The sequence below is a fragment of the Acipenser ruthenus genome, chromosome 3, assembly GCF_902713425.1.
Source record: "Acipenser ruthenus chromosome 3, fAciRut3.2 maternal haplotype, whole genome shotgun sequence".
Taxonomy (NCBI): domain Eukaryota; kingdom Metazoa; phylum Chordata; class Actinopteri; order Acipenseriformes; family Acipenseridae; genus Acipenser; species Acipenser ruthenus.
Window position 1 is genome coordinate 58,547,085 of NC_081191.1, and position 19,588 is coordinate 58,566,672.

The 19,588-nt window shown below is 37.5% G+C and overlaps 1 protein-coding gene across 1 annotated transcript in view; it reads left to right on the top strand.

Annotated features, from left to right (window-relative positions):
- Window positions 1–19,588, top strand: part of LOC117394468 (collagen alpha-1(XV) chain-like) — a 145,619-nt gene that overhangs the window by 43,208 nt on the left and 82,823 nt on the right. Inside the window, exons 2-3 of the mRNA XM_059014358.1 lie at window positions 469–582; window positions 670–743. Of these exons, the coding sequence (XP_058870341.1) occupies window positions 572–582; window positions 670–743 (85 nt within the window). The 5' untranslated portion in view covers window positions 469–571. The remainder of the gene's footprint in view (window positions 1–468; window positions 583–669; window positions 744–19,588) is intronic.

The following is a 19,588-nucleotide window of genomic DNA, read 5'->3' on the forward strand; positions in this document are numbered from 1 at the left end:
ATACACAAGGGACAGGTAATAAAGAAACCTGGTCAGTTATCCTATCTGAAATAACGTCTATGCACATCAGCGCATTAAAAAAATAAAAATAAAAACATCCTAGAACCCTTCCGTTACTACACTATTTCCCCTAATTCTGGATATATGACATAAATATATAAAATATAGAAGTATTTAAAATGGGAGTTTAAGTTGTGACATGACACAGTGGTTGAAAGAGTGCAGCATTTTTTTTTCACGCCAGTTTGACATTTCTGTACTGCTCTTCAAAGTCTTAAGTCGCATAGTGGGTTAAGATAGCGCAGATGGGGTTGGGGTGATCGGGGTCGTTGCTGTAGTTAGGTGGGAGAGCAGGCTAGTTTAAGGCGGTGGTCTGCTGGAGGAATAGAGGAGTCGGGTTTCAGTGTTTGAGGGCTGGTTGAGTCACTGAAGGACTAAGAGCTGCCTTTGTTTAATTTTGAACTGCAGGCAGGCAGGAGGGAGAGGGAGAGAGAGAGGGGTCCAACTCTCACCACAAGCACATATGCACAAGAAAACTTTTTACTCAAGCTTTTGCTATCAGTAATTTAAAATGACTTCGGGGTAAGTAGCATATAATTTATTTTACACTTACACGACTTTCCCCGCTTTATATTGGGCACTGTTACATCTTCTCTTTCTCTCCAACAGGCTCTGTCGGTGGCCTCTGGGTTTGCTTTTGCTCTGGCACTGCCATCTTTCCACAGCAGCTCAGGTTATGGAAGGTATGACCTGATAATTGTTTTTATGTCTTCTCAGTCAAACCCTTTTCATGACAAGTTTGTACGTAAAAAAGATATATGCAATTTGCTAATTACCCATTTGGCGAAGAAAATATAGAACGCGTAGGGTATAGTCACTGGCTGCAGCGTAATGTCAAATGATGTGGGTAAAGAATGCTGATGACAAATATAATACATAGGAAGTTTTGTTTGTTTGCAGAGAAACAAAGCATGATAATATTCAGTATGGAAATCAGTTAAAACAAAAAGTTTACTTTTTGTTGTTGATTGTTGATTTTGCTTGAAATAGTTGGAAGAGAGATATTATTGGCTCAATGTTGAAAATATATAAGATTAATAATACCCATCTGTGGAACATATTCGAGAAATATTATCCATGGCTTTTTTTCTTTGAATGTCTGTCGTTTAAAAATAAAACGTGGTAATGGAAATAGTTACACAAAACACTTCAGCAACAAAACCATCTTTTTTGGGGATCTCTCTTTAGAAATTACTAAAAACCATTGAACCTGTCGTTCTGGAGATTTTGAAAGAAAATGCTTGAAAAATCCCAATTTATATGTAGGCGAGTTACATTTCTTAGCATCTCTAACCAGATCAGGATTACGCATTCTTGTAGTAAAATTAATGCGTCTATATTTAAACTCGATAGACTAATCGATCACTTGCTTGGGTGCAGTGGAGATTGGTCAAACAAATGAATGAACCATATGTAATGGTTTTCCATAGCGACTCTGAAAAAAGTACATTCCGTCATCGAAAGCTTAATTATTTGCCATGCTGGCAAATAACTGTAATTAACGCTTACCGGTACCTTATATGGCATTGAACATTGTCTGTAAAACGGAACTCATGTAGTCAGCACAGTCTGGCAGACTTTCCTTTACTTGTCAGTATAAAATACTTAAAGGAAGTACTGTAGACGTTTTCTTGTCACCAAATCAGCTTCATGTGGGCTTTTTTTCAAAGCTCTTGTATGATGCATAAAGGTTGTTAGACATTGGGTCTTTGGTACAGGACAGATCATACTCTGCCCTCATCATATGGGTTATTGCAGTCATGAGCTGTGCTTCATGTTTCGTTTCAATGTGTGAGGTTGTCAGAAAGTACTCTGGAGGGAAGTTCACCTGAGGGCGCATTATCCGCTGTCAGTGAGCAGTACTACTGATGTACTTTCAAGAGCTCAAGGGGTCATTTCAACGTGACCCCCCCCCCCCCCCACCTCTCTTGTTCACTACTAAGGTTGGTTCTTGTCATGCTGACACCAGCAATGGACTAACATTCAAAAGAATGAAAGAGCAAAGCCTCAATTTATTAGTACTATAAATAAATGATTAAATGATGAAAGGGTTATTTATTTAGTGATTTGTGTTGTTTGTTTGTTTTATATTATTATATTAGAAAAACATTTACATTATAGCATTTTATATTTAGCCTTGTAACATCCTGAGAGATTGACTCATTTATTCTATCATCATTTTGCTCGGTATGTATATTAAACATCTAAGACCATGGTTCACTACTTATAGAATTGATCTGACCATGCATAATTATAACTCACTAGGTGGAAAGATTTTAATGAATTTGCCACAATGTCAAACACAATGTAATTTTGTAATTTTCTCATTCCCCTGAGACCTCTGTCTCCTTTTTCAGGGTGGTCAGTTTAAAATAGAGTATGTCTTCAGGACAGTGCATTTTCTCATAGAGATAAGTAAAGCCACTCTTTCTGTGTGATGGAAAAAATATGGAGCCAAAGTCTACAAAAGTAAATATTTGTTCTCTGTATACATCTCTTAGTCGGATGTTGACATAAACATTCCGCTATTGAGCTCAACCAGCTTAAGCAATCCCCAGCAGTAATTTTCTTTAGATCCATTCAAGCCCATTATACTTATTAAACTTGGAGTAGAATAGCCCTCCAAGACTGGAGTTGCCCACCCTTGTGGTAGATTATACTACCAGGATATCATATGCAACATTAGACACAGTAAATGTAACATATACAATAACTCAGGAGGCAGGAACCAGGACTGCGAAACGGGACTAGTAAAATAAAGACTAAGTGCTTGCGACTTTAGCAACAATAGGGGTTTCCCCCTGACTACTCGGAGAACCGCCCTCGCTGAGGTGAGGCCAAACCGATCGACCTCCAAGGCTGGGAAGCGATTAACTTCCCCCAAGTGGAAACTAAGGTCTCCCTAGCTTACTGAGATGTCTAATTGAGGGAGGTCAGGCTCGGCTGAAGCTCCGAGGCCGCATGGAGAGCCTCGCAATCTATGCAGGGAGAACAAAAGCACTGGAAAAGAGAATAAAGAAATAAACACATAAAGAAGGCCAGGGGTCCCCGTCCCCCCCCCCCCCAGCTGTAAGAGCCACCTTCGAAACCGAGTCAATGACTAGCTTGAAAGTTGGGAGCAAGCTTTGCACTCCAAAGGGGAGACTGGCATGGGTGCAAATGAATAGATTTAAGCAGGAGAAAGGAAAACAAAATGTAGTTAGTTTTTAGGCCTGGGGTCCCCTCTGACCAGCGAGAACCTTCCTCTCAGAGGGTGAGACAATGTTGTAGGCCTCTAAGGTTGGGAAGTTAGCTTCACTTGACCTAGAGGGGACCGTTGCATAGGACATGCAGCAAAGTGGAGGAGGAAGGGAAGATGGAAGAAACTGAAAAGCAAGACAAGAATTAGGGAGCTGGATACAGTTTAAATAGGGTGACTGACAGGTATTATAGCAGGATGACACAGGGGAAGAGCCCCAGCTCCAGCCCCCCGAAATACACAAAGGTTCTACAAAATGAAAAACTGGATTGCCAGTTTTCTTGAGGGTTGGCAGTTTTCTTGAAAGCTAAATATTTGTCCAGTAAAAAAAACAATATTTATTCCAATACATTAAATAACCTTGAAAGAGTTTTTTAAGAGGTTCAATAAATGCCAGACTTCTAAAGGTGAGTTAATTTGACTGTTCCTCTAAAACCAGGGCACGAAGACCAAGAAAACACCCTCAAGATTTGGATGGGTTAACTGGATTGCCAGTTTTCTTGAGGGTTGGCAGTTTTCTTGAAAGCTAAATATTTGTCCAGTAAAAAAAACAATATTTATTCCAATACATTAAATAACCTTGAAAGAGTTTTTTAAGAGGTTCAATAAATGCCAGACTTTTAAAGGTGAGTTAATTTGACTGTTCCTCTAAAACCAGGGCACGAAGACCAAGAAAACACCCTCAAGATTTGGATGGGTTAAAAAAGTTTACTTATTTCTAGCCTTGGAAGAGCTATATTAAACATGCCCAGCAGTTAATCGAACTGTAGCACATGGGATGGAGTAGCATAAAGACAAACCCTTTAAAATCGAAAGCAAGGACGGTTAAACATGTTATGTTTTATAAATATGCCTTAATTGGATTTTTTTTTTGACCAAGTTAAAATACAGAAACTTGTTTGATGTTGGGTTATGTGCAATGTGTTACCAAGGGTTTTTCTTTGCCAGCCTGCCTCATTGAGTGGGAAGTTTTCACTGGAGGATTGGTATTTGATTGTCCCTTACCATTCCCTGATGTTGGAGTTTATCTTGACTGCTATATAATTACTTAAACAAAAAAAAACCTCTTTTTGTCAGGGACGAAGGATATTTTTCTTTTAGTGATCCGCCGTGGATAAATTTTCACCATATTTTCACTGTTTATAAGATAACTCCTGTTGACCGAAAAAAACATTTTCCTTTCCATTTTTTTAACTCCAGGTACCATTCTTACTTCTCTCTCAAAGATTACAGTTGAGCCTATTAGTTTTTATTGTATTTTCGGCTCATTTATGTCAATGACCTGGATAAGAAGAAAGCCAGTATAAAAACCTACATGTTGCAGCTGCACACTTTTGAGTAAACTTAATCAATTGAGAAGCCACAGAGATTAAATACACAGATACAAAAGGAAAACTTGAACTTCAGAATGAATAGGGTATGAGTGAAAATGAACATTTGACTAATTACAGTGGCTCTCAAAAGTATTCACCCCCTTGGACTTTTCCACATTTTATTGTGTTACAACATGGAATCAAAATGGATTTAATTAGGAGTTTTTGCCACTGATCAACACAAAAAAGTCCATAATGTCAAAGTGAAAAATAAAATCTACAAATTGTTCTAAATTAATTACAAATACAAAACAGAAAATAATTGATTGCATAAGTATTCACCCTCTTGAGTCAATATTTGGTAGAGGCACCTTTGGCAGCAGTTACAGCCATGAGTCTATTTGGATAAGTCTCTACCAGCTTTGCACATCTGGACACTGCAATTTTTGCCCATTCTTCTTTGCAAAATTGCTCAAGCTCCGTCAAGTTGGATGGGGACCTTTGGTGAACAGCAATTTTCGACTCTTTCCACATATTCTCAATTGGATTGAGGTCCGGGCTTTGACTGGGCCACTCCAGGACATTGACCTTTTTGTTTTTAAGCCACTCCAGTGTGGCTTTGGCTGTATGTTTGGGGTCATTGTCCTGCTGGAAGATGAATCTTCTCCCAAGTCCCAGGTCTCTTGCAGACTTCAGCAGGTTTTCCTCCAGGATTTCTCTGTACTTTGCTGCATCCATTTTGCCCTCTATCTTCATGAGCTTTCCAGGCCCTGACGCAGAGAAGCATCCCCATAGCATGATGCTGCTACCACCATGCTTCACGGTAGGGATGGTGTTCTCAGGATGATGTGCGGTGTTAGGCGTGCGCCAAACATAGCGCTTAGCATTGAGGCCAAAAAGCTCTATTTTGGTCTCATCAGACCATAGATTCTTCTTCCACTTGGTCTCAGTCTCCCACATGCCTTCTGGCAAACTCTAGCCGAGATTTGATGTGAGTTTTTTTGCAACGCTCCCATAAAGGCCAGTTTTGTGAAGCACCCGGGCTATTGTTGCCGTATGCACAGTGTCTCCCAGCTCAGCCGTGGAACTCCTTTAGAGTTGCCATAGGCCTCTTGGTGGGTTCCCTGACTAGTGCCCTTCTCGCCCGGATACTCAGTTTTTGAGGACGGCCTGTTCTAGACAGATTCACAGTTGTGCCATATTCTCTCTCCATTTCTTAATAATGGACTTTACTGTGCTCCGAGGGATATTCAATGCCTTGGAAATGTTCTTATATTGGTGCTTTTGAAGAACCTTATTCCGGATTTGCTTTGAATGTTTCTTCGTCTTCATGATGTAGTTTTTGTTAGGAAATGTACTAACCAACTGTGGGGCCTCCCAGAGACAGGTGTATTTAACCTGAAATCATGTGAAACACCTTAATTGCACACAGGTGGACTCCATTCAACTAATTATGTGACTTCTAAAGACAATTGGTTGCACCAGAGCTTATTTAGGTGTGTCATAGCAAAGGGGGTGAATACTTATGCAATCAATTATTTTCTGTTTTGTATTTGTAATTAATTTAGAACAATTTGTAGATTTTATTTTTCACTTTGACATTATGGACTTTTTTGTGTTGATCAGTGGCAAAAACTCCTAATTAAATCCATTTTGATTCCATGTTGTAACACAATAAAATGTGGAAAAGTCCACGGGGGGTGAATACTTTTGAGAGCCACTGTATGTGCAGAGAAAACATTTTCAGAGTTACAGTAGTTTGAGAGCACTGCTATTATCACCTTATTCTGCAGCATAGTTTAGAGGTTTTAGCTAGATTTTTTTTAGTAATTTGACCAGTCAGTGTGCTGTCCCTTAATTGTAAAAAAAAGACTTCTGGTGTATACAACACTTTATTTAGAAGGATACAAAGTGATTGTTAGTGTGATACCTAATGTGCAGTGTACCAGAATGGATAACTCATTGGCACTACAGACAGTCAGCTCAGTCATTGCCTAATTGAAGGGAGGTCTTTTCATGGTTATTTATTTTAAAAAACAACGAGTGAATGAAAACATCCCACATTTAGCTGTAACAAATTAACATTGGAACCAATTACATCCTTTTGTCTGGATGGTACTTTGTATTCTAGTAAGTATATTATATTCACATTGATCAATGTAACTGCTGTTCAGCTAAATTGTACACTGAATAGTATACTCAATAGTACTACAGTATACTAAAGTATATACTGGTATCTGTGACACACCCAGAGCCCTATCCTTGCAAATTAAAAATAACATTTTCTGAAAAGAATGAAACAGTTCTAATGGCATAAATCTAACAAAATAACGTATTCAATTATTGTTCTGAATTGGTTCTTGATAATTGTATACTCTGAACTAAAACAGACCACAATTCAATATAAAATAGTGAAATGTTCTCCTAAAAATAAGAACTAAAACACTATATTTCTGTTAAGCACCTAGACAGTTTAGAAATTTGACACATTGTAGACTTCAAACAAAATGAGCTACTAAAAAGAAAATACCATTTTCTGCAAGAATTACATCAGACGAGTAAACAAAAAAAAGGAAACAGATTTACAGATTAGACAAACAAAAGCCCATCTTTTCAAAGTGAAAAACTTAAATCCTGAGACATGAATGAAAAGAAATTCTTTTGTGTGGAAAGAATGTGTCCTCTTGCAATTGAAATAAGGCATTTGGTGGGCTTCTTTCATCAGTTCCTTATCCCTTTGACATGCCTAACTTAGATTAGACTTGAATGGGTTTAGCTTCACCATGAACCACCAAACCCTTCATAAAAGTGTTCTTTTTTTATTTAAAACCACATTAAATCAGAGGCAATGAAGAATGTAATTCTTTATTAAAAAAAACTATAGTGACAGGTGGACATTTCTGTTTTTCTGTGTTTGGCAGTCTATACTTACTATCATTTAATAAATGGGTTAAATTAGTTTCAAAAAGGGGGTCCCCAAGTGGCTCATGCACAGCCGCGTGGTGTTCAGGGCAAGTCATACAGTGCAGGTTCACGTCCTGGCTGTGCGAAGTGGCCGGTCTTCGTTGGGGATTCCAAAGGAAGCGTCACATTGGCTCTGGCGCTCCCATGGGTTAAGGAGGCAAAAACGGCAGGGATTGTTTCTCCTCATTGGGCTACAGTGAACCCTAATTGCCAGTGGCCCAGTGAGCTCAAAGGCGGACACCTGCAGGTCTAACATTTGTCCTCCAGAGGTCGGTAGCTTGCTGACATCCACTCTTGAGTTCCTGGGTGTAAAGAGGAAGCTGGCTCGGTCTTGGGATTGGAAGACGCCCATTGAACCGTCAGGTCTCCTGAGCTGTGCAGGGAATTGCTGCGGTGAGGGGAAAAAAATCATGGGACATTCCAAATTGAGGAGAAAATCGTGGGTAATATAACTGGGCACACTAAATAATAAAAAAAGGTCTAACTGCATCAAAAGTCTAGCTTGTGCATTTTGAAAACAGAATTTTTCAAACCAATTTCTTTTCCTTTTTTTTTGGTTTCAGATTCATATCTTGTTTACCGTTCCTTTGACACTTTTGAGCTGACACCAGCAAACAGTGCATTATAGCACATGTTCATTAAATACAATTTGTTCAAAGCTTTACAGACAATTGATGCCTACTTTTTTGGTTTGGGAAACTCATATCATGCTTTTTGGGATTGGTTCCAATTCCAGTGGTTTTAAAGGTGGCATTCCTCTAGCGTATCACCAAAAAGAAAAGTTACACATTGAGATTTACAGTTGTTTTTTTTTTTTTGTTGTTGTTGTTGTTGCAATTTTTTAGAACCCTGTTCCTGTTATGTATGTGTGTTAAGCACTGATGCAGGATATTTTGCATATTAATTTAATTTAAATTAATATATAAGTGATTGCATAGGACTGTGGTATACATACTGCTCTGCTACTCAAATACTTTTAAGTTACAAGTTTAAAATACATACTTTTTTAATTTACATCACTTTAAGTTATTTGTAAGGAGGTTGCTTCAGCTTATTCTTGTTTTGTGTACCCTAAACAAAGCTGCCTTACTTTGATCCGGCTGTATTTAATCATGCTCATCTGTGGAATCTGAGCTTTTTCTCGTGGATTGAAATGGGTCCAAAAACAGCTGTACCTGGTTCTGCTGGAACTTCATTGATGAATGAAAATACCGGATGTGTTGTTAAAGCTGTCCTGCTTCCCATATTGTTGCTGGTGGCAATCCAGTGCCATTTCGATTTGTCCTCTTTTGTCATACTACTGATTGATGCTATAAAGCACAGGGTGTTTTTTACAATCACTCAATGTCTGCTGTAGAAAACCCTTTCGAAGGAGACCATCCATGGAGTGCTTAGTGCTGTTTTTTAACTCCGTGATGGAGGACCGGTAGTTGTAGTTACATAATCATCATTGGATGCCTCCACCTTCCAACTTTCACCGCAGTAAAAGTTTTCCACAACAGCAGCGGAAAAATGGCTGAGTGGTTTTAGAACCATCCTGTACTATATAATAGGCTCTATTGACAAATGCTTTTTTTAGGCCTGCATGTTTTGATTAATTAAATAAGGTTTGGTATTCAATCGACTTTTATCAGCTGTTTCTATAGAGCATTACTGTTTCAGAATCTTCAAGAATGTAGTGCGAGTTAAAGATTTGTGAGTCCATTATCATCAACCATGCTTTGTTCATGTCTCCAATATAAACAAGTCCAAATGTTTCTACTGATAAATTGCTGTTGGTCCTATCAGCAAAAATACAGTATCCCTGGCTTAATGTTTGTGTTACGGCACTCCTTGCGGAGAGCTGTAAATGGTAGTTTTGATGAAGACCACTGTCTATGCATCAGTCAGTCATAAAACCAACCAAAGAAACAACTGCCCATTCAGAGCTGGGCAAATTCACTGGACTGGTTCATATAAGTTCTGTGTCTTATGCAAAGAGCTTTTCAACACACCTTAATGTTTTAAATAACTGTTTAAGAATTTTGCCAATTCTCCCCATTTCCTCTTTGGCAGACTAAAGAAATGTGCCCTTGAGCTTAACTTGCAGCAAACCATGCGGTTCTTGTTGTGTTAGTATCTTTTTAACAAGAAAAGTAAATAAAGCAAGCTAGCTTTAATCACAGAGTATACAGTAACTACAGTTTGCGGGTTGGTTGCTTGTAAAATGGAGAATGAACTGCTTTCTGATCAAACATACCTGTAAACATTTTGCTTTTTATTCCAAAAACATGGCTTATTCATTAATTCATTAAATAACTGAATAATTTGCATGCATCATGTGATCATTCCACTAAATATGGGTTTGCAGTTGACACCTGCAGGGAGAAAGATAGAACTGAAGTCTGTGGCAATTGCTGTTTAATGCATAATTATACCTGCCTGCATAATTTATTCACTACACTGAATCATGCTCCTTAAACAACCTATTAATGGCAATCTATAATTACAGCATGATTTTTACAGTTCTTTCCATGCTTTAAAATTGTTTATGGAAACTACAAGTGACAAAATGTTGGTTTCTTTTTTTTAGTACATTGACTTTGCAGAGCTGGTAGTCAAACATTGATCACATTTTCCACTCTTGCTTAATTGGTAATTGGATGGGGAAGTGCCAACAAATTGTGACATTTTCTGCTGACCATGTTACTCCACACAAAATAATCAGGAAAGTGCCAAAAGAGTCAGTTTCTCTTAAACAAACAAACTCTTCACACATCATAGGTGGTCTAAGTTTACCTCTCTTTCAAATAAGGGAGATTTCATACAGATCCTTGTAATAGCATTAGTTATTCACAACCATTCTGGGTGACTAAATTAACTGAACAATGAGTGCATGGAAAAAAACTCACACATTTCAATGCAGGAATCTGCTTCCATCAGCAATTGCAAAAAGAAAAACCCAAAACACCGGTAATTGTATTATTGTAGGAACCAAAATTTTCCTCCCAGATACAGTTAGGGCTTAGTTCAGGTTTTTAAGGTTATTTTTACAAACAACAATGTTAGTTTCTTAAGCCAATCTTTTGACTTGACTTGGTTTTCCTAAGCTTCAATAGTTCATTCCCTACAGGAAAAGCCATGTCCATATCTTGAAAAAAGCCACATATGACTAAACAGATGGAGGTTTTGACACTTGATATAGAAAGGTCTGAAGGAAAAGAGTTACATACTGGAAGCAAACTGTTAAAAAAAAAGACAATTTGAGCCACACTATCACTTCTGCTACACTTTGTTTACAGCACAGTCCATAGCTGTTTAAAAACAGGGGAATGTTGTGTATAAAATATATCACATAACTGATAAATTGAACATAATATATCAGGATTAAAGAAAGTAATTTTTTTAAAGAAATCAAAGCCATGCATTATTAATTAGTAATTATGCTCTAGATTAACAGGGTTAAACATTGATCTTTTTACATCAAGATCATGTTTAATAATGGATCAGTAGTGCGCTTTCCATCCATTTATCGAGCGAGTTTATAAGTTACTCGGTAAAATTGCTACAAAAATAGTAGCGACATAAGGGCGAAAAATGGTTTTCCATCCACTGCCAATTCTAGCGAGTCAAAGGGAATTCCCTGTGACGTTTCGTGATGTCATAGCCTAATTTGCATGTTTCGCTACGTTTTCAGGTTATTCGCAAGAAATGTACTTGCTAGATGATTTTTCATACAATTTCTTTTACTCGCTCGCTAGTCTAGTGAGTAAAAAAATCGATGAACCTTGTCCCTGTTCCACATATGCAGTTCACAAAACTAACAATAAAATGTACATCCCGCAGAGTACTGGGATGCATACTACTAAACTGCATAAGCAGAAAGAAAAAAACAGGTGTATTATAAAGCCATTTAAAAAGTATATGTGTGTATACTGTGTGTGTGTGTGTGTGTATATATATATATATATATATATATATATATACATAAAATGGGCGCTCTTAAGAAAAAAAGACAATTAAACATTCAGTGGAGACTTGAGGAGACTAGTGGTGCCAAATCAGGCAATCAAAAGCTCACTTTTAAAATGGGAGAAAATAATTACTGAATAAAGAATAAAACTATTAACAAATTCTGACATTATTTCTCAGTTTGTGTTATTATTGCGTAGATCTGAATTGATACAATATAATGCTGAGAGTTCTTTCATTTAACAAATTGTATTATTACTTGTACTATGATACTTAAAATGTATTTGCTTACGATTGTAAGTCGCCCTGGATAAGGACGTCTGCTAAGAAATAAATAATAATATATTTGGGGAAACCCCCGAGATACAGTCCTTATATGGATAGTATTCATCATATGATTTGAATTAATGTATAATATGATTCAGATGGATTCCCTAAAATAGTCAGGGAGCAGACTGCTTGTTCGTAGAAAACAAATTCATGATTTCAAATGTACAGTTTAATAACATAATACACATTCAAACAACTCACACACTAGGAAATTAAGTTTCTACCACTCTATTTATCAGTAGTCTAAAATAAAATAAAAAGGTCAATTTCTTTTACATTTAATATATATATATATATATATATATATATATATATATATATATATATATATATATATATATGTGTGTGTTTCTTATTTGCTCCACGTCTGCCAACTTGTTTTTATCATCAGAGCATGCGGATTAAACAATGTGACGTCACTGGAATGGTGCAAAGGGCGCTAGGACCAGAAATACACTCGTTACAGTTTCCATGCAAGTGTCGAATAAAATGTCTCTGCGAGTAAAAAATAAAACCACCTCTAGCGAGCGAGCTTGTCATGCGAGTAAATACTTCTTAAAAGTCAAACCGTTTTCCATAGTGTTTGTCGCATATATTTTCTTATTCGCATAAGTTTTACCGAGCTTAAAAGTTGGATGGAAAAAGGCCTTATTTGATTCAGTGGTAGGTGTAAAACCTCAGCCCAAAGGTAGCCTTTCATTACCACAGAATTAATCAAAGCCGCATTTATTCTTGGTATTCTTGGTACTGTGTCTTGTTTCAGAATGCTATTGTTTGAATTCCAAGGGATAGCACACAAAGTACTTATGCAGCCCAAAATATCTAGAGGCTTCTAATGTAGAACAATATGTAAACTGTTGATTCATTCTTGGAAAAATGTTTGATTTTAAGTGAGGTTGTCTTTCCAGGTTTATGGCTTCTACCTTGGCTGCTCTTTGCAGCTAAATGAAAATCCAGGAGAAAGGTGTCTTGATAGCAGTGGTTAGTGGGGAAACAGCCATTACATTCCAGAGCATGAAGAGTCATATCATCTTTATTCTGATGTAATTGCAGGCCCCTCATTCCGGTCAAATATGTGCACAATTGACAAAAGAAGAGTCTTATAAGTTGTAAATTACACTTGTAAAGGGAAACCTCTGTCATCTGTCCCAATGACCTACTGCACAAAGCTATTCAGCATTCACTTTCAAATGAATTATCTATAGCCCACATTTTTCCAGTGGAAAAAAATACATCAGTTGTGTCACAATTTCTTAGATGCCTAAATTTAAACTAAAGGTCTGCCTTGTTTGGAGGGTAAGACAGGGTGGATCTTGTCCTTGAGAACCAAAGCAGTTCCAACAGCTGGGAAACAGCTTATGAAAAAGCTTTACAAAAAGTGATGCATATTAAAAAAGATGCTTAGTGATTTGAACATGGAAATAGCCATATGCTATTAGTTGTGTGTTTACTGTGGCAAATGTCTGTGGAAATTACATTTCCCTTGAGTTTTAAAAGCACATGCTTTTTTCCCCTGAACTTTAACATGGATTTTGTCATCCTTTGCTATAATTTGTCTTTTGCCATTCTTGACTGATTTGTTGAATCCAAATACATCAGACCCAAAACTACACTGGTAATTTCTCTCAGAGCTTTCCATTTAAGCATGCCGTTTCAGCTCTCAAGTCCTCATTAATTACAACAAAGCAATTTTAGATGCATACCACCTTCTCTACATGGTCCATTTATTTAGAATGCAATTCTTAAAGTGTTTCTTTGTACTTCACACTGAACTGTTTCCCGATTTAATTCGCATTGCTTCGCATTTAGTTACACTTCAGAAAGATGTGTTTAATATTTAAATCAAAGGTTTTGTTTGCACTGAGTTCTGCTTGGTGTATGGTGATCAGAGCAGAGCTGCCATGCTAAAGGTTCCATTAAGTGAAAATGGAAAACATTCATTCTTTGTCCATTTTAGTAAAGTTCATGTGTACCTGTGGCAATGTGCCCCGCCCCTGTGTGCAATTGTGTGTTATGTGTTGTATGTTGCGTGCGTGTGTTAATGTTGGTGTATATTCATTGGTACACGGGATATAAACGGGTCTGTGTTTCACGTGTATTTAAAAATGTAGATTTATATTTAGGCACGAGGAGGGCACAAATCACTTCACGTGCTGGTTAAATGTAATATGTGAGCACGGGGTTGCACAGAATTAATTCACGTGCTGGGATTCAAGTGAATAATTAATTAGTAATTGAATCCCAGCACAACAGTATATATAGATGCACGTTTTTTTCAGTCGGGGTTGGGTGTTCAGGGCGAAAGAACGGGAGAGAGAGGAGGTAAAAATAATAACAAGAAGAAGAAGAATAATAATAAGTGTTTCTCACTGTGTTTGTTCGTCCCTGTTTGTTAGTGTCTGTCCGTTTTGTCTACCTGTTTACCAGTGCCGTGTCCTGTTTTGTGTTTCTGTTTCAAACCTTTTATTTTCTGTTCTGTTATTAAATGCTGAGCGAAAGCATTCGCTCAGCTTCACCAAACCCCAAATCTCTGTCTGTTTATTTCCTGCATCTGGTCTGACGCCACCCACTCCGGCCGTCTTTGTGACAGTACCTTACATGAACCAACAGTATATAGAAATCTGCATTGCACCCCTTTGACACATATACATCTATGTCATAACTTTAGCAAGTATCTAGAAACAGGGAGAAAAATTCTGTTTCCTGACAGTGGTGCATGTCCATGTTACTAGATGGATTCATTACAATTTAATTTTATTTATACACAAAGCTTAGCCATCTTTATTAAAGGCAGCCCCCTACATATAATGGTGCCGTTCCATGAAAATCTAGGTGTCACCGTCTATGAGAAGAGGTTGCCTCAGGTTGTGTTATTTGGTCCAAGGTTAGACATAGTTTAACATATGTCAGAAACCACATTCCTGAATTCTGCACATATAGAACTATATAGATTCTGTCATGTCCATTGTTATCAAAACACAGTCTAACACACTAGAAAGAGTGGAGTTATATGGCACCAATGCCTTCTTAGATTAATTCTTAGATGATCTATTGAGAAACTAGCTTGAAAAGCCTGGGCTAGTTTATTTAAGGTGAGCCAGAAAACAAGCCTTCCCATTATACTTGGTCCTTATTCTGTGCTTGAAATGCCCAATATATTTAGTAGGCTAATGCCTTTTCATAGTTCATAGGACAGCAACTCCTACCAGGTGTGAGCTTTCTCCACTGTCCAGATCTGTAACAGTTAGACCAAACCACAAGTGATGCTTCCTCTGAGGTTTTTCTTATTCCCACCTGGAATGCAACAGTAATATAGTGCAGTAGGTGATACTTAATGTTTATACATCCTGTCACACTTTACAGTTTTACACATATTGAGAGAATCGGATAACCAAATAAACTTGGTCAGGACATTCTTTAAGTTTTTTCAAAATCTGTCAATATATGGAGACGAATCTGGAGCCTATCAATATAATTCTACACGTAACCAATTCTGATAAACTTGAACAAGCTTGGATCTTAGGCATAACTTTTGTCATCGTATTTATACAAATCACTGCAGTGTAGTTTTTCTTAAAGGAGTTTGCGTGGCCCGTTGCAGATATGTCAAGTCTTACGCATTGGGCGTGAGACTCGTGCATTAGCATGTGTGTGAACATTTGACTGTCAAAGAAAATGAGTTTGCCCAAAAAATGAGCAGGACTTGATCGAAAGTTAGCGGGTAATAGGAACAATAATATACAAATCAAATAATATTTGTACTGTTTTATAAAACGATAATCACTATGACAAGGTGATATGCAAAATAAACATATTGTTGGATTGAAAAAAAAACAGTTTTCTTTTTTGTTAAGTTTATATAAAAACAGTTTGTGTTTTAATATTTGTCTTGTTCTGTCCACTGACTGTGTGACTAAACCAGAGGTTTTTAACTCTGGTCCTCAGGGATCTCCAATCCATCCAGGTTTTTGTTCCAACCAGCAAATAATTGTTTTAATTAAAATCCACTGGTTTGCATTGCATATGGAATTCTCACATGTCCTAGACTTTAGTATGAATTAGGACATTTAAGTGTTTCTTATGCAATATTAAGCAGTGTACATTTTAAAACAAACTATTAAGTGCTAGTTGGATTAAAAACCTGGACTATTGGATGTCGCCAAGGACCAAAGATGAGAATCCCTGTCATAAGCAATGACCTAACACCACACCTGGAAAGTCTCACTCTTTGACCTTGAATCTCACACTTTGGGGCTGTAAATCTCACTCTTAAGGAAAGACAGCCCTTGGCATCTCTGCCATTGTTAGTGTCAGCCTGGGTCAAGGAGTGAAGCCCATTTCTCACCACAACTAACCTTGCATTTGATTAGTCATTTGTCTTCTCTGCTCCCACTCAAGTGTGGAATCCCAGAGAGCCCAGTCTCAGAGACAGCTGGTTTTCTTATTTTGAGCACACAAAACTCACATTGTAAAAACAGTTTCTGTAACAGTATATTGCATGTTGATAACGCTGTCATCATGGCTCTTGGACAATAGCTGTAGCAAGGGGATTCTTATACATGGAGTTTATCCAAGTTTGTAATTGGTCTGTTTTGTATGTAGTTAATGTTGAAACACCAGAATGCTTACACAATCATCACTCTGTCTCCACAGTCATTATTTATGTGCATATCATGCATGTACCATGCACATTCCACACGCTATAGGAAGTCCACGTCTAAAACACTGTATGACTTTAAGGGTTGGGTAAATCATCTTCTCACACTAAAAAGCTATACAATTGACCAAAACTAGTTTTTTTTTTTTTTGCATGGAAACACGCCCAGAAGTCGTACATTATGTCTACAAGACTTCAGCAGTGCAAATCCTGTTTGTGACTGTGGCAATGTGCTCCGCCCGTGTGCATTTCTGTGTTGTATGTTGCGTGTGTGTGTTAATGTTGGTGTATAGAGATGGCTGCACGGGATATAAATGGGTGTGTGCAGCACAAGTTATTTAAAATGTATAATTGTATTTAGGCACGGGATTGCACATCACTTCACGTGCATTTAAAGTATTTAATATGTGAGCACGAGGTTGCACGTAATTAATTCACGTGCTGGGATTCAAGTGAATAATTAATTAGTAATTGAATCCCAGCACAACAGAATATATAGATGCACGTTTGACTCACTCGGGGTTGGGTGTTCGAGAGTGGAGAACGGGTGAGAGAGAAGGAGAACATAAAGTGAAGGAAAATAATAATAATAAGTGTTTTGTACTCACCGTGTTTGTTTGTCTCCGTGCACCGTTTGTTAAGTGTTAGTTCGTTTTGTTTGTCTGTTTATTTTGGCCTCAAGCGCCGTGTCCTGTTTTTGTATTCTCTTATTTTGTTTATTAAATGCTGAGCACAACCAAGCGCTCAGCTTCACCAACCTCACTGTATCTGTCTGTTACTTCCTGTTTCTGGTCTGACGTCACCCACTGCAGCCGTCTTTGTGACAGTGACATAACCTCGCCCAACGTTCTACTAGAACTGAAGGCCGTGCCAAGTGTGGGTGCTATTGTAGGCAGTTATTATATTCTTAAAAGCAATAAATTAAAGGACCTCCAAAAACTGTAGGGGATAAAGAGATACCTTTGATTGTCAAGATCTCTGTGGGACCTCTACAATAAACAGTGTCCTATTATAATGTACAAACCCGTTTTTAATATCGCTCTCTGAAAACGATGGTGGATTTACACGTTACAACAAGCCAAAAATAGACCACATTCCAGACTGTTCAAAGTTCATAAATCGTGTTTGTTCAACATGAGCGAATGATTCAATACTGGGAATCTCTTCTTAGAAAGATGGTATTTATTAAGCATGCAACAAAATAAGTTTGAAAATCACACAAAACAGTTACACAATTAAAGTCACATTAAAAGCATTACAACGAGAACTAAGGTTTAAAACAACAATTAACCAAATAAATCTTAGTACATACTGACACAACAACAAGGGGTCACACAATACCTGAATACATATTTAAGAGTATTGTTACCTAGCCTGGAAAGCAGTCACTTTCAGCGTTCTGTTACCTTGTGTTTCTCCGAGTGTCAGGGCCCCCAACCTTGATGGATAAATACTGAGAGCTGAGGGCTCCAGGTGCAGTCTTGTAGTTTCTTAGAATCTGAGCGAGCAGGGATCAGCGGTCAGGGGATAGCGCAGGGGGCTATCGCAGAGGAATAGAGCAGGGGCTAGCGCAGTGGATAAAGCAGGGGCTAACGTAGGGGCAAGGAGCTAATGTTTAGTCGGCTTTTATACTTTTCAAACAAATAGATTATTTGAATTTCCCGCTGCATGCTCCGATTGGCTATTTTGTAGCGAATGGGCTTGAAATCTTGATTGATTGCTCCCTCCTTCCTCTGTCTGATTAGTTCATTATCATAATCTGGAAAGGGGAAACTTTTAAAATGTGCATAACTTTTGCTAATTAATTCAGATTTTATTCTGAATTCCTGTTATTTTTACCGTAAGAAATTACATTTCTTTAGACACCAAACATGTCGGGTTGTGACTTTGGTTAGACATTGCAAACAGTTTAATTCTCTTAGGGATTTATTACCTGGGTTATTCTATAGTTAGGCAATTTAAGAATAAAACGCTTGCATCTTGTACTCATAGTGGTATTAAATCATTGTGATGTGAAATTTGTCTTAAATCTCTAAATCTAAATCTAAGCTATTTTTCTCTCTTTCAGACTCCTATGCTAAACCACCTCTCTCTCACTAGACGGGTTAATTATATCACGGAGACGGGTTTGATTAGCCTTTTGTTTCCTGAGTGCCTGGTGCATTCAAGGTGTTAGGTTGATCGTTATCTCTAGGCAAAGCTAGACAAATTAGATTAAAGTTCATTCAATGTAGATTCCTGTTAAATATACAATATCATAAGAACATAAGAACATAAGAAAGTTCACGACATTTGCAATATATTTGTGATGGCAATGTCTATAGACCCTACACAAGCAATCCTTTATTGGCAAGCTTCTTTGACCAGATAGTGAAAAAAAGCATACAGTTGAGGCGTTTAACCCTTTGCTGTCGATACGCTGTAATTTCGTAACTTTTGTTACGATGACGGAACATGCTATATCTCAGCCGTTCAATCAACTATCTTGTTTTTTATTGGGCCATAACCATGGCATAGGGTTAAAGACCTCTTCCTTCAGTGTTTTTATTTTATTATTATTTTTTTTTTATGTGACACCATTTATTCAACGTTTCAGATTATTGCCATTTGACTCATAAAAAGTGCATTATAGTTAAGTTGTTTTCTAAGCAAGGTTATAAAAAATACTGAAGCTACTACTACAAAAAACACCCCAAAAAACCTTTGCAATAAATAGATAAATAAACAACAAAGCCCTTCTTTACACTTACTTTTGTTATCTTCGTCATTGGTCAAGCTGATTGCTTTAGCCTAGATTGTTCTGTCCCCCATGGCAATAAGATGCAATTCATTGTACACTAGCTTAAGTACCAACTATCACGGGCACCTACAAAGTCATGTTTGTACCAAAATATATATTAAATTAGCATAGCTGTATTATTGCTGCCGTCTACCAGCAACACTAGGATTGAGCAAGATATACGAAGTACGAAAACATGAAAAAGAAAAAACAAATTGGTTCCACGAATGTTGAAAAAGACAAATACATTTATTAAAAGCAGCTTGCTGTAAGACTAATATACTACATAATGAAGT